General features: G+C 37.8%; 1 protein-coding gene across 1 annotated transcript; it reads left to right on the top strand.

Moving 5' to 3' along the window:
• Positions 1–1,155: 1,155 nt before the first annotated feature.
• Positions 1,156–12,840, top strand: LOC121420055 (BUD13 homolog). The gene is made up of 7 exons (XM_041614581.1): positions 1,156–1,369; positions 5,435–5,625; positions 6,692–7,585; positions 8,351–8,467; positions 9,997–10,117; positions 10,599–10,789; positions 11,480–12,840. The coding sequence occupies exons 1-7, from the start codon at positions 1,242–1,244 to the stop codon at positions 11,653–11,655; spliced, it is 1,818 nt and encodes a 605-aa protein (XP_041470515.1). The 5' UTR covers positions 1,156–1,241; the 3' UTR covers positions 11,656–12,840.
• The last annotated feature ends 4,031 nt before the right edge of the window (positions 12,841–16,871 follow it).

The raw sequence follows: 16,871 nt of genomic DNA on the forward strand, positions 1-16,871 counted from the left end.
GGTGTGCGTGTGTTTGTTTGTGTGTGTGTGTGTGTGTGGGGGGGGGGGTCATTCCAGGCCGCTACGTATTTTCGTTGGGAGAAGGCAAAGCGGCCAAAAGGGCATTTTATCTCTTCACCATATGAGTTGTGTTTTGTAGTAATTAAGTAATTGAGCAAAGCATTTTCTGATGATTATTATCCACGAGCGAGCGGTTTGGAAATTTTTCAAATTTGAAGTTGTGAACTATATTGGTCAATCGCGCAACTAGACATTTCGAGAATATAGAGCTCCTGAACTTTTTGGACATTAACCAATAAAAATTAAACATTCAAAGAAGGTTTTGTTCGATCACTGTGAAGATTTGTATCTAACTAAAGTATAGATGCGAGTGCAAAGCGCGCCAATTGGACCAAAAGAAAAGGGTTAATAAGGTCTGTGACCGGACGAATAGCATATTCCACCAATTGATCATGCGAGCGCGAAGCGCGAGCTGTAAAGTTGTGATATTCTAACCTGAAAGCTATATTCCAAGCATTTCAAGTACCTTAATATTAATAATTGTTGTGAGCGCGCGAAGCGCGAGCCCGAAAATTTTGTGATTTTCTAAAAAGGCCTATAGTTATTGTTTTAATTTATATGAAAAAAAGTGTGGTATTTTCAAAAGGGCATGCACGTATCATTTTGAAACATAGGGCACTTTCCATTTTGAAAAAAAGACATCTTTTCCGACTGGGAATAATGGGGGGGGGGCGGGTCGGTTCGCAGCCATGACTCGCTGCTGGGGTCACTTTGACGGGACACTGGCGGCCAATGCCTGGATGGGTTAAAACTCATATATTAGGCCGCTAATTTGAAAGCCAGGAAATTATAAGACTCACCCGATGCCCTTGGATGATGATGAACCCACCTTTATCGTTGTATTTTTTCTTTATGCTCAATTAAGTTTAAGGAGACAGAATATTTGAATATTATTATTTTTTTATTGAGTATAAGTCGGCCTACCCCCAGAAACGAGCGTGCATAGAGGTGCGTGGAGCGTCCGGTGACAGGTAGTACTAGATCTATACTGGTATTTCAGATGAATAGAACGAACAAAAGCCTAATCATGATTAAGTTTTGTTATGTTTATTATTTTGTTCTAGTAGAAAAGTTATATGACCTAGCTCGACGCCCCTCGCGCGCCAGACGAAAATAATAATTATAAACGGACGAGTTTCCAAGAGCCGAATGTATCGGTACCAAATCGCAACAAATCAGTCATGTCAGTCATCGACCAAAAAGAATACCTGAAAAGATATCTTTCAGGAGGTGATACTGAGGAGAAAAAGAAGAAGAAGCGAAAGAAAAAACATGGAGGACATTCAGGAGTAGCTGTGAAGGCTGCTAGGTAAGTTCTCCTTTATAATTTCAAACAATTCAGTCCAGATCCAGCTTCAATGGAGGCCCAACAAGGAGAGGCAGCGAATATCCGGAGCGTCATACGCCGGACCATCCGGCGAACATGCAACATGTGCAAGGGGCTTCCTACCATAACAAGAGCTCGAGCTCGCAAGAGTCGCATGCTGCTGCTGATATTATCAAACACTCTACATAAAATTAACCATACCAAACGCAATTTGTTTTAATTCATCAAATTTTTATCATGAATAATTCTGGCCTATCTACATTAAAATTAGACCAAAAGCTTCGGTCTCTGTTAACTTAATAGGCAAAAAGGCAGTGTCTACAGCCACACGCGTGTGTCTTTACCATCCAGCCACACGCGTGTGGTTATATCCAGAACACCTATCTGTGGATACCGCCACACGCCGCCAGTAATAACAGTAAAACATGTATGTAGGTCTGACCGTCTATATCACGATCAAAATAACCTCATTTCTTCATTAAATTCTTACATTCTAAACCCCTTTGATATCCTTAGATCGTTTCAATTTCATTCTCACCGTCTTCTCTCCTTGCTTGTCTTGTTACAAACGGTCGTCTGTTTAACAGCAAATTCTCTTTTTCTACTTGTGTCGATTCTGGCTTCCTTCGCGGTGGCAGACCCATACAGCGTTAGCGCAGCGCAGTAGTAGACATACACAGTTTGGGTTTACGTTTTGGTACGAATTATGAATATTCATAACTTAGTAGTACGTCTTGGTAGTGCATGCACACGAATCCCGAGTTTCGTACGTACGCACGTACGCGCACATAGCCTAGAGTCAGTAGAGAATCGACACAAGTAGAAAAAGTGTGGAAATTTGCTATTTAACAGGCGGCCTTTTGTAACAAGACAAGAAAAGCAAGGAAAGAAGACGGTGAGAATGAAATTGAAACGATTTAAAGAAATCAGAGTGGTTTAGAATGTAAGAATTTAATGAAGAAATGAGGTTATTTTGATCGTGATATAGACGGTCAGACCTACATACGCGTTTTACTGTTATTACTGGCGGCGTGTGGCGGTATCCACAGATACACTCATTCAATGAACAAGGTTATAATATAACCTTGTTCTCAGTTATATCTCCATGTGTGACAAAATAAGGGTGGCAATGTTTGGCTTATTTTCTCTTTTTCTTTGGGGCAAATGCTTGATTTTTTTACACTGACAGTTTCCATTAGACCTGTTAATTCATACTGCTTGGCTCTTATTTAAATTTGATTCTTTATATCATTTTTTCTTAATTAAAAATAGAGATCAAAAAATGAAAATTTTCTTGCCATATTACTTTCCACCAATAGAGGGCGTACACAAAAATATGCCCAAAATTCAAGTTTTTGAGCGCTCTGGTGAATACAAAAATTATTCCCACATTACTAATGATAAATAAATTAAAACTGTATGGAAATTAGTAATTTTGGTCACAAAAGTGATATTTTAATGATTTTTTTAAAGTGTGTGCTCTATACAGCATTGGCATACCATAGTCCTACCTGTAGATTCTCCACAGGCCAGATGGTAGCAGTGAACAAGTGCACAGATAGGTGTTCTGGATATAACCACACGCGTGTGGCTGGATGGTAAAGACACACGCGTGTGGCTGTATACACTGCCAACTTAATAAGGGTTACCGGTGTTGGTTGCTCAGCTCAGCTGAACTCCGTTGGCTTCATTCACCAAAAGTCCAAATACAGAGACCGAAGTTCTAGCGCGATCTGTACAGGGGACTCAATGGCTATATGTTTATATACTTAAGATTGGATAAAACGGGGAAGTGAATTTGCGCGACAGCCTAGGTAAGTCACCTGTTTTTTGGCAATTAATGCCAAGAGGGAAATTAATTTGCATTTTGGTAACATTAATTTTCAAATTTTTATTCATTGAAGACAAAAATTGAAGAGCCCCGATGGGGGGATTTTGCATTGCAAGTCCCCTAATGGTGGCTGCACGATAGCAAGCCGTCTGTGAACGAGGAGAAATTTTTTAAAAATGTTAAAAAACTTCTCGAAACAGATGGCTGCCAGCTGTCTACATTGAAATACGAAATGTAGAGTCTAAATTAATATTTTTGCAAAGATCAGGGGTTTTTGTTATGTCAATGATTGATTGGCTTCGCCAAGGCCAAGCCAGCCCAGGCCACTCACAGTATGTATTGCGAGGTTACTTAGTATTAGTATACTAACCTGGCACCATGAACCTCATTTGGCAGTGGATTTGTAACTAGTGGGTCACGCGTGCCAGGATCCCACTTCTGGTGTCCACAACACACGACTTCTACGCGTTGATTTTCTGTGCGTGGCAGCACGCAATGAACCCTTGACTGAGTGAGCCCAGGCCCTTGGATTCGGCTTCAGTTTGGTCAATTGAAAATTGATACGTTTTCTGTAAGAAAAGTTGAAAATAAGAAAAAAATCTAATAAATTATTGAAATCTACAAATCTAAGAATAAGAAAAATCTAGATCTAATTGTTTCAAGGAAATATCAGTGACTGATATTATTTTGTTTTAACAATTACTAGATTTTTATAGTTCTAAGAAAAGATTTTTAGATTTCAATTTTTCAAAGATTTTTTTTTTATATTTCAATAGTATTTTATTGATACTTTCCAATAAAACATATGATACAGATCAGTAAGGATACATTCATACATTTTGTGTTTACACATAGTACTGCAAATAACAAAGTAAGTACAGGTTTGTTACGTACAGTTATTGTTTAAAAGATACATGTAAAAAAAGAAGTATAAAAAAAAAGAAGTATAGACCTACCAAAAAAAAAGAGAAACAATCGCAACTTTTTCTTTAGCAGTGATTAGAAGTAAATAGTGGCATAATACATTTTTCAAAGATTAAAAAAATTTTTTTTCTTCAAATTTTCCAACTTTTGACACAGAAAACACAAGTCCATTTTCAAGTGATCAAAAAACCGCAGTGCAAACCGAAGCCAAGCCCAAGGGCGAAGCAAATAATTCAGTGTGTACCATTTTTCATCATCTTTCTATTCAAATTGCAGTGTATCGTTAAATCCCCCTAAAAGTCCTGGTAGTGCTGCCACCATGCGGGAGATTATACTGAGACCGCAACTCAGAATAATTTGGAATAAATTCCAGGAATGAAAATATATCAAATACAACCATGTACATGATGTACTCAAATCAAATCGCTCTTATTAGTTAATTGGGTTCACGGGTAGCCTATCCGATCTCAATGGGGGGTAAGTTGTCTCAAATGTTGTGCTGCTTTGATTAATCAAATAGATTAATATCAATCAATCACATTACGACAGTCTTCATAAATTACCATCAACCACATGACTGCAAGTCTGCAACCAATTTAACAATTATACCAGACAGAAGGAAATTAGCAGAAAATGTTGAGTTAAAAATAAAAATAATGCCTCCTAAATGGAAACTTAAAAAGGATGCAAGTATTTGATTATGTACAGCTGAAATATCCATATTTCTTAAGTACGTACATAAATCTATATCAAGGCTCAAATCAAGTACATGTAATTTCCTGAATGCATTAAATAATCCCAACAATGATTGACAACTCATCCAAAAATAAACCAATTTATTAAATTCTTTATTTATGTATTCAAAATTGGCATAAAAAAGTTGACCAACTAAATTGATATCTTGAATACAATAGGCCAATCTGTCCTATCTGATACTGACAATGATGACAAGTCAAAATTGCTTGAATTGTGATTGGAAGTCTGGTTGAAAAAATGGCTGTCGGCACCTGTTGAATGTAGAATGCATTACTCTAACAGTTCTTCCTTTTTTTTTCAAATGCAGCGTGCGTGTATTAGATGATGTGGACTTTCGAAGGAAGAGTGATAAAGTCCAGTGTGCTTGACCTAGATAAGGACCCTTGTCCCATCTGATACTGACAATGACAAGTCAAAACTGCTTGAATTGTGATTGGAAGTCTAGTTGAAAAAAATGGCTGTCGATTCTCGGCACCTGTTGAATGTACATGTAGGATGCATTACTCTAACAGTCCTTAATTTTTTTTCAAATGCAGTGTACGTGTATTAGATGATGATGTGGACTTCCGAACCCTTGTCCGACCTGATGCTGATGATGACAAGTCCAAATTGCTTGAAGAAGCCGATGAAGCTCCTTTGGTTGCGGGGTTTGTCGACGAGAGACCCGAAGAAGAAGTCAAGCTCGAGCAGTACAGGAAGAGTGATAAATGGAAAGTCATAAAACAAGGTATGTTGTTCTTCAGCAACTTTGCCTCTTGCCTTGGTCTACACCCACTTTGTCTTTTTTTTTTTTGGGGGGGGGGTCTTGAGCACTCTCACCCCAATTAGTCTAATTCCACTTGGTCTCCAACTAGATCCATGGAGCGTTGTGGCCCAGTGGATTAGTCTTCTGACTTTGAAACAGTGGGTCGTGGGTTTGAATCCCAGCCATGGCGTAATTTCCTTAAGCAAGAAATTTATCCACATTGTGCTGCACTCAACCCAGGTGAGGTGAATGGGTACCCGGTAGGAATAAATTCCTTGAATGCTTGAGCGCCTAGGCAGCCCAGCTAAAGCCAGGGTGATAATATCCAAGTCCTTTGGAAGCGCATCTAAGACGTTATTCATAATGCGTTATGCGCTATACAAGAACTGACTATTATTATTATTAAATTGTCTCGTACCCATTTGGTCTGATTGCCAATAGGTCCATTTACAGTTCTTTGTAATTTCCATTTAAGATATACTCACTTTATCTAATATCCACTTGGTGTAATGTATCAGCTGGACTGATTACGAAGCACAGTTTTATTTATTTGACAAAGTGCAAAATACGGTAATAACAAGACAAAAGTGAAAGTTAGAGCATCTGGGGCCCATTGCAGAAAGAGTTGCAATCAATCGCAATTCTAAAAATCATGCGCAACTTGATTTTCAACCAATCAACAGCGCGCATTTGGGACTTTTGACGGTTGATTTTTTGACAGGCGTTTAAACGCAACTCTTTCTGCAACGGACCCCTGGGCAATATAAGACCAAGTGGTTGATTGTTGGATCAAAGTATAATTTGACCATCTGCTAGAATATCCAAATCCTAATATTTTTAGAAATAAAAACAGTTTTGTTTTGTATTCTTCATATTGTGACTGTTAACACATCTATCAATGAATTTGAATGGCAACATTCTCTTTTTGGGGATTTATTGAAACTACAAATAGGATTTATCATTTTACTTGCTTTTCACCTCTATTGGTTAATTTGCAATCTAGAAAAAGGGAAAATGCTGTATTGGTTGTTTTACTTCTTTTTCACAGATGAAGAGGAAGAACCATCTAGGATGTCATCAGGTGGAAGTCGAAGACCCCGCCATGATTCCTCATCAGATGCTTCTCCGCCTAGGAGACGACGTCATGACTCTGATTCTGATCTATCCCCTCCAAGAGGCACGTCAGGAGAGATGTCCAGGAAAAGGCATGATTCCGATTCCGACCTGTCCCCGCCTAGAGGAAGGCCAGAGCGGACATCGAAGAAGAGACACGACTCTGATTCAGACCTCTCCCCTCCAAGAGCCAGACAGGGACAGGCGCCCAGGACACGACACGATTCAGACTCTGATATGTCTCCTCCGCGGCGAAATGGCACGGCTGAACATTCCCGGAGGGGTCGCCATGATTCAGATTCCGATTTATCCCCTCAGAGAACTAGGGTCAAAGACTCAAGGAAAAAGCGGCATGGCTCGGACTCTGACCTTTCACCTCCAAGACATAAAAAGTCCAAAGATTCTAGGAGAAGTCGTAATGATTCAGACTCTGATTTATCAGCAGTGAGGACTAAGACGAATAATGGAGACAGACTAAAGCAAAGGAGGAGACATGATTCTGATTCCGACATCTCCCCTCCTAGGAGAAGAAAACCTAGTCCAGTTCAAAACTCCAGGAGGAGGCATGACTCTGATTCTGATCTTTCACCTCCAAGGATATCAAATTCTAAGAGGAAAGACCAAACTCGATCAAAGTCCGGTAGGTCCAGTCGGGACCTGTCTCCAATCAGGAAAGGGCGTGGCTCTGATGATGGCCTCTCTCCACCTAGGAGAGGGGGAGAAGGGAAGAGGAGAAGGATGGACTCTGATTCAGACCTTTCACCCGACAGACAAAGACCAAGCAAATCTGAAGATGGGATGAAGCGGAAGCCAAAGACAACTCTGTCAGGTATTTACATTTCCATCAAGAATACGAAATTTCAAAATTTAACTCTCAGCTTTCGTAGAATCAAAGAATTTGGTTCAAAATTATGCAGAGTGTAGCTCCATCAAAACGAATGTGTGAAAATTTGATTTTTGGTTACCGCATATTCAGTTTGACCCCTGAATTTTTCCCCCCTTTTCCATTTATGCACATACAAACAGATGCAAGAACACTGCAACAGATTGTTTCATCATTGGCAATTATGGTAATTAGTATTCAATCAAAATAAAAATTCCATGGGAATTTTGATCCATGATGTATAAATTTCATGCAGCATCTGTTTCATGGCGAAGGCTCTACAGTGAAGTTATGACCTTGCCCACTCACCAGTTTATTAACTTTTGAAAAATGCAGACATAGAAATGTAAGCATTGGAGTAGAGCTTCATGTATGTATTATGCCCCTTCTCAGAATATTACCTCCCCCTCTTCAAACTAAGGCTCTACCTTCCAAATGATATTTGACAATTAGTAAATTACAATACACTCTGAAAAAGTTGATCTTTCATGTTTCGATATATATCGCATTTAACTCAAAGCATTATTTTAGACCAGAATATATTTGTTAATAACATCTTCAAAGCTGAATTTAGCCCGAGTCAAAGAGATTTCTACTGTCCCAAGAGATTTAACTATTGAATACATGCGCTCTAGGCAGAGTCGCCTGTGGTTTGAAAAACTAAACTGTCTTAATTTTTGTGTTCTATTAACTTCTCTTTGTAACATACAGGAGCTAAGGCCGGTTTATCAGATGCTGCTGCCCTAAGGAGAGAGAATGAAGCAACGAGACGAAGAACCAATGAGGCTTACTCAAGGCTTGATGATGATATCAGTGGTAAAAATGCAGGTCAGTGTGTCTTGAGAGAGACTAGTTATTAATCATAATAGTAATAAGAATGAGGAAGGAGAAGAAGGAGGTGGAGGGGGGGTGAGAGCCTGGAGAGGAAGGAGAATATAAAAAGGAGGGGTGGAGGAGAAGAAGGAGGAGGAGGATAAGAAGAAGAAGGAGGATAAGAAGAAAAAAGAAGAGGAGGAGGAGGAAGAAGAAGGAAGAAGAAGGAGGAAGGAGAATATAAATAGAAGGGGAGGTGGAGAAGAAGAAGGAGGAGGATAAGAAGATGAAGAAGAAGGAGGAGGAAGAAGAAGGAGGAGAGCCTGGAGAGGAAGAAGGAGAATAAAAAAGAAGGAGGGAAGAAAAAAGAAGAGGAGATCACAAGGGCAGAAAGAGCACACAAAGTTATTTCAAAATTGTACATGTAGTAACTTGTGTGTTATATATTTTATTCATGAACTGTCACTGGAGGAATCATACATTTTTGAGACGTCTAGAAGCCTTATTTTTTGTTCTATAAACTTACGACTTGATTATGCTCATTTGAGTGTAAAATCAACCTTTAGCTCCAAATGTGAGAATGAAAGTGTTTTCAGTTATTTTCATGCCAGTTTTTCTATTGTTCATTACTGAACTTTCTCTTTGCACTGTAAACACCCTTTTCAATTTAAACTTATTTGAAAAGTAGAATTGAGAATATCATTTTTGTCCCACCTGCATAGCAGAGCGAGACTATAGGCACCGCTTTCCCGACGGTGGTGACGTCATCAACATTGAAATCTTAAAGCCTGTGTATAGCTTTGGTAAAGGGTCAATAATGTGATTGATAATCGAATATCATCTACCGGTAATATGACAGTCTTACTGAAGCGTAGAGACCGTTAGATATTTTTCCAACTGCACTTCTCTGAGAAAATGTCAAATATTCAAATCTTGGATATATAGCGCCCTCTCTCGGCGATGCTTGTTTTAAATTTAAAAATGGGCATTCAAGCACTTATCTTATAAATTTAGTGATTAGATATCCAAAAGTTACAGACAAAGAACATATCTTGAAAGTTTCAGCCCATTCCATGATTTGGAATAGGATATAATTGAAAGACAAAAACACACAGATATTTTAATTTGATCGGGTGACCCGATCAAGTTAAATTTCCATGTAAAATCGCAAAATTTATCCTGTAAAACACACTTTCATTTCATATCCTCCACATCATAACTGTTATAGGGCATATCCATTCATATTAGCTAGCAATGAATTGGAATAGTGATAGGTGCATTTTGGTGGATTTACCAAAACTATACACAAGCTTTAACCAAGGTTAAGTTTTAGAAATGTCATCATAACTTTAAAAATATATTGATTTTGAGGTCAGAAGGTCAAAGGTGAAGTCACCATCTTCCACTTTCTTGCTTGACCAATAGCTCCATTTTCTGTGTTACAGACGGGCGTATTATGTGCTTTTCTTACTGACACTCTTATTTCCTTTGTTAAAGTGGTGATCAGGTTTTCTTGTATTGTCTTATGTTTTGTCTTCCTACAGAGACTGTTTTCAGGGATAAGAGTGGTAAGAGGAGAGACTTGAAGGAGGAGAAACGAATGAAGAAAGAAGAGGAGGCCAGAAAAGCTGAAGAAGATGAGAAATTCTTGGAGTGGGGGAAAGGGTAAGCTCTTTTTACTATTTGGCACTTGTATGGAGTTTTCTTGAAAAGATCACTTTCAATACTTCAAAAAATTATAAAATCTTACTAATTTAAAGGATTGTTGTCTGAGGAGAACAAAAGTTGAGAAATAAACAAACCACTTGATATGTTTGGGCCTCTCCAAACAAAAGTTGATTAATTCACAAACATGCATATGTACAAGTTAATAATAAGTTTCTAGTCTCTAGCTAAAGAGATGTGATTTTAGTCATTTCTTGAATTGACCAATAGAAAAGGAGTTCTTCTTAGTAGCAGGCACCCATTTCTATACAACCAATATGGGAAAAAAATCAGTTGTACATTTAGATTTCTTGGAAAGATTCTAAAAAAAGCCAAAATGATGACAGTGAGTATTTGAGCTGCAACATTCAACAATTGTGTGAAATCAGTCGAGTAGCAGTGCACTTGAATGTGAATAAAAATGTCTTTGTGACCCGTACAGAGTGGCCCAAGTCAAGAATCAGAAGAACAGCATTGAAGATACGATGAGAGAGATGGCCAAACCTTTAGCGAGGTACAAAGACGATGAAGACCTGGACCAGATGTTGAAGGAACAGGACCGAGAAGGAGACCCCATGCTGGCGTTCCTGAAGAAGAAAGAATCCAAGGCCATGGCGAAGGCTGGGATTAAAGGTATCCATTGGAAGAGTTCCATTTCCTCCCCCTACCCTCCGTCCCCTCCCTTATTATAATTTGTGCATAAACTCATGCGTAACCTTCGAACAGCTTAATGAAACCCAAATAGGGGAGTGTTTGAGAAAGAGTCAAATACATATGCATGTATGACTTAAAATCGTGTGTATGTGTGTGTATTTGAGTTTTGTCAGACGTGTATCAATCAGGTATGATCATTTTACGTCTGGTTCCGATCTTTAACGTCACCATAGGGTTCAAACCTCTGGATCACAGGCGCACTCCACAACGCCCAGCTGCTGATGTGCATGTAATATATGATCCACAATCTTATTAATTAATACGCAATAGTTTGCGTCTACGTGGCATGCTTAGACCAATGCAACAATATTATTATTTGGCATGCAACTGGACATTTTTATAATTGCAACTCTAAGTCATACTTAACTCTTCATGAAACACCCACTGGACTGTTCCAGAAATTTTTTTTTTTTAATTCAAGGTTATAGGTCACATCCCATTATGTGTCAATCTAATTGACTGAGTTTTATACCATTTCTTAGAATGTGTTTGACCTTCTTTTTGCAAAGGACCCCTAATGATGATGTATGTTGTGTTCCATTCTAAATAAAATGAAGCATACGGTTTGTTGATCATCAATCTGTCATCACTTTTTTATTCTTTGTACAGAGAAACCAAGGTATCGAGGACCGAAGCCACCACCGAACCGCTTCAACATCCAGCCAGGGTACCGATGGGACGGGGTCGATCGATCTAGCGGATTCGAGAAGAAATACTTCCAGAGAATATCGGACAAGAAGGCTACATCTGAAATCGCTTATAAATGGAGCATTGAAGATATGTGAATGAAAATGATAAAGGGTGGCACAACCATTACTAAAATATTGGATTCCGTCGTTGGAGCAGAACTTTTGGTGTAAGAAACAGAGTGGCTGCTTGAAAATGAACCAGAGGACCATTTCTTGAGGCTCAAATTTACACACGCCTTGCGACCTAGATAGCATGTCATGACAAGTTTTGTCGGTGACTTTCACAGACAGGTTTTACAAGCTACTGCAAATCCTTGATTTGGATTGGCTGAGAGCAATTAGGGAAAATCACTTTCAAAACTTCTCACGAAACGCTCTTCGGTTCTTGTGCATTTGGGATAACCCATTTTTCGTCAAGGTCTCAACAAAGTAGAGCTGAATATATTTATTATAACTCTTAAAAAGTTTTTAAAATTATCTGCACTACATTCAGATGCTTGTTAGTAACAGGAATTTTCATCTTAAAATTTAACCTAAAAAGATTGGATTTTAACTTTATTTTGTGGGAAACATTGAGAATGTAATTCGGCACCCAAGGGTAGAGTCCCATTTCATAAAATCTGTTATAATAACGAATTTGCAGTAACAGCTAAAAGCTATTGAAGTGCATCTATCTGATTGGCTGATTATAAGTCTGTTATAGAAATTTGTGCATTTGTTTCTATAACATGTCTTGATGAAATGGGACCCAGGTTGTTGGGTGTGTGTCAATTCATGCATAACTAACAAACCTCTTTGAATTGAATCTGTTGCAAGTATTTGTTAGACAGGGCCCAAGACAGTTCGGTCAGCACATTCAAACAAACGTAAGGCAAGCCGTTTGATGGCATAAAACTGATTGTAAATTCAAGCGACTTACAAACAACTAGTGATCCTTTCTTGAGGTAAATTGTGCACACCAAATTTTCATTGGTGTGGATTTAACTTGCAAGAAAAGATCGCCAGTGGTTGGTAGTCGCTCATGACTTACGATCAGCTTTCCCAGGTGTGGTGGCTTCTTCAGGATGGACTATTCTGATATGAGCAAATTTGCAAGATCGAAGCTGCTTTTCATACAACTTGTTAGATTTCAGGAACTGGTTCAAGCTCAGATTATTGCTTTCATTGCATCTCCTGAAAGACGGTCCCTCCAATGTCCCATCTTGAAATTGTGAAACAATAGTCTGCAATGTCAAAGTTGTACAGTGTATTTTGTTAATGATGTAGATATTAAACGCTATTTCTAAAGAAAAATGTGGCCCATGTGATTACATGTCTGGGAAAGGAGCTGAAACTCGGAAGTCTGAGTTGTTTCATTCTTGCAGGAATCGTGCAGGCATAGACAAAAGAGTGGGAATGTTTGGGAGCTGCTGTGAAATAAAAGCTTGGTTCCTTTTCTGCAGGATTCCTGCTGAAAGACAACACAGACATTTGGTTTAATAATAATAATAATGGTGGCTACTTATATAGCGCACAGGTCCATCTTGTGGTGCTCATGGCGCTTCAAGGAAAATAAACACAAAACAACAAAAATAGAAAACAAAATAGAATAGAATTTGAATTCTCCTGAATAAACACACTATTAAACTGTTAATGGGAGATCAAATAAGTTTTCAATTGGAACTTGAATGTTTCTGTTGATGAAATTTGGCGTAATTGGAAAGGCAGTTGATTCCATAGCTTTGGTCCTGTAACAGAGAATGCATGGTCCCCCCATTTGTGTTTTGTTCTGGGTGTCTGGAGCAATAGAGCATCAGATGATGAGCGGAGAATGCGTGAAGGCTGATATTTTGAGATAGAGCTGCAGAGACATGTGGGGAAGAGCGAATAAATTGAATGATGTACTAGTAAAAGAATTTTGAAGGCGATTATTTTATCAACAGGCAATGTAAGGACTGTTAAGGTGCCTTTAAAGGGGAAGTTCACCCTGAAGAAAACTTTGTTGTAAAAATAGCAGAAAAAAATAGTAAAAATTTTGGTGAAGGTTTGAGGAAAATCCGTTGAAGAATAAAAAAGTTCTTAGAGTTCAAAGTTTTGGATTTGTGACGTCATAAACGAGCAGCTGCCCCATGTGTTATGTAATATAAAATGCATGAATTTCAAATTTTATATGGTTGCTGATGACTTAATTTTGTTTTCTATTCATGATCGGGTGTGAAATGATTTGTCTATTGATATACAAAAGGTACAGTAAAAACCATTTTCAATTTTCTGAGAAAATGACATTTCATTGATTTTTTACCATTCGCTATGTAGGAATGCTGCTCACATATGACGTCACAAATCAAATAATTGAAATTCTAATAACTTTTTAATTATTTGATGAATTTTTCTCAACCCTTCGTCAATATTTTTTATTATTTTTTCTATTTTTACAATAAACTTTTTGTCAGGGTGAACTTCCCCTTTAAGTTAACAGTATTAAATGATGTAAGCAGTGTGACCAGGGGGTGACACATGCTCCTGTGGCAATTGCTCCAGTCTTAATATCTCAGAGGGCATAGGATTTGGATTTATTTAGTTTTGGAGGTTAGGTTTTGTTTGGAGTAACGTGCTGATTTTCCACTGGAGTAATTGTCATGGAGCCGATCAGGGAGTAGTAGGGCGATTCAATATGTGTCGTACTGGACATTTTACCAACAGTTTCTAGTTTCCTAGCGAAACGTTTGGGCAATAAAATATTCTTTTTTGTCAATGATAAAGCTATATTGGGTAGTCATGTGAAAAACTAATAACACCAAAAAAAAAACTGATTATGGATAAATTGGTGAAAATGCATGTTGTGTGTCGTACAGGATGCAGAAATGTCCCGTACGACATGCAACATAAAGCTCTAATTCACCTATAGACAACATATTTTTGTTGGTTGTCAGTTTTTTGCATGTCTACCCAGTAGTACTTTGATATTACCACAAAGCGAATTGAAGTTCTTTGTTAGTTTGGACAGCAGGTCGAAAAATGTTGTGAAAATGGCTGATTTTTCTAGCATGGAATCGCCCAGTAGACGAAGGAGAATACCATGGAGAAGAGCAAGAAATACAGGAGAAAGTGACTAATGTTACTTCATGTGAGTGAGACGGATAAAGTGTGGGGAGAAAGGGGGGGGGGGGTAGAAAAGTAGAGACAGATATAGAGGAGACAAAGGAAGGGTAGTCACAGTCAGAGAGGGGTAGGGTTGAGAGAGGCACAGCGATATAAAGTATGACAAACTGAGAATAATCCTATTCATTAATATAAAAATATTACGCAATGAATGAAGAAAGAAGACCTATCCTATTTTTCATTTTAATATAAATATATACAATCTACATTAAATACAAATCGATTTTACATATCATTGATCTGCAATATAAATTACAATGGCTGTAAGAGGAGCATTAAAAAAATACATGTAGCCAAAGAACAATTGAACTACAGATTGTTATAAAAATACACACACCTCACGACCATGACTAAAGGGCATAACTGACATTTTGAGATATTGAGGAATTTTCATGGGTTTTTAGTAGATATAGATGGTGTGTCCCTGTAACTTGAAACAGGACTCTTCTCATTATCATATTGTCTGCATGATATGATTTCTCACATATCCTACAGTATAATTCAGTTTTGAAAAAAAAAAATGCTGTGCCCATTTGTCATGTCTGGGTGGGGGTTGGGGACAGTATGCTAGAATTGAATTTGGATCACAATTTTATGAGTGCCTTGATGGATCCACAAAGCAAGCAATTTTTTCATTCTGCTTTGCAAACTTGTTCATAATTGTTCACCGATGTAAAGGCCTGCTTTCACAACTTTTTGCTCATTCTCCTGAGGATGACAAGAATACACTTGTTGAAACGCCGAGATTAGGTGGTCCTTTTCAGGACCAACACTTGCCCAAGAAAGATACATGCTGTACCGTGAAACCTACTCCACTATTCTTCTTCGCCATGGTAACCTTCAGAAGTTATGTTCATAATATTGATATGAATAAAAAATATATGAGTATAAGATTTCTATCAATGAATTCTTTGGTTCATTATCTTGATAATAAATGCTCAAGATGGAAGATGAAATATGTACTCCATGGAAGTGTGAACCTAAATTCTCCTTTAATCTTGGATCAAATCTGGGTTTTTTTAATGAAAATACCTCAAGCATCTGCATCACTTAATACTTCATTCGATTCACCTTTCATTATAAAATCTAAACCTGAGAAAATAAAAATGCATCAAAATTCGTTATGGAATGAGTTCTCAGTCATTTGTTCAAGGTGTATTATAATACCACATACAATTTGCATATCATCATTTCATTTGTTCCAAAATAGATTTCATCAATAATTACACACATGATTTAATGGCAAACAGAAAAATAATCTATCAAAAAAATCAAATTTATATGAATTTATATAAAATATATAATATGAAATATAATATATCAAGTTCTTGATTATTTCTTTGACCTAGTTCACTATAATTTGCATAGCAACAATGTCCACTGTACATTGATTCTGCTAGTCCACTATGCATTGATCCCAGTATGTAAAATAATTCAATATTCCATGCTCTGCTGAAACACAGTTTTTCTACAATTACAATAAAATTTGATGGCACTTGGCCTGGTGGGTGTTTCACAAAGCTGTTCCTATTAAAGTTAAGAGCGACGTTAAGAATGACTGGTGATCCTTACATACGAGATAATTAGGCACCAATGAACATTTAATGGTGAATGATCATTTATCACAAAGAAGGATCACCAGTCGTTCTTAAAGTTGCTCTTTACTCACAAACAGCTTTATGAAACGACCCCTGGTGTTGTCCTAATCTTTCTATCACTGTTAATTTGTTTCACCCTAGTAAGTCGATACCCTGCTAAAATCATCTTTAAAACAGTAAACTGGAAATTATCCTATCTCTGTATTACCACCAATATTTCATCTCTGACATCCACCTTCTTTTATCATTCAATCATTGTTTTCACGATTAGGGTCACTAATGGTGTCTTCTACCAAAACATTTGTGCACTGGTGACATAAGGCCGTAGGTGACATAAGGCCATAGGTGACATAAGGACATAGGTTCAGTAATGGTGTCTTCTGCTAAAACATTTCTGCACTGGTGACATAAGGCCATAGGTGACATGAGGACATAGGTTCAGTAATGGTGTCTTCTGCCAAAACATTTGAGCACTGGTGACATAAGGCATATACTTGTGCCTTGTGGCCTATCATATCCACATAATACACATGTCAATTCTCCCTGAAATCCAGTTTGTGCCACAACACTACA

Source organism: Lytechinus variegatus, chromosome 8 (genome assembly GCF_018143015.1).
Source record: "Lytechinus variegatus isolate NC3 chromosome 8, Lvar_3.0, whole genome shotgun sequence".
Taxonomy (NCBI): domain Eukaryota; kingdom Metazoa; phylum Echinodermata; class Echinoidea; order Temnopleuroida; family Toxopneustidae; genus Lytechinus; species Lytechinus variegatus.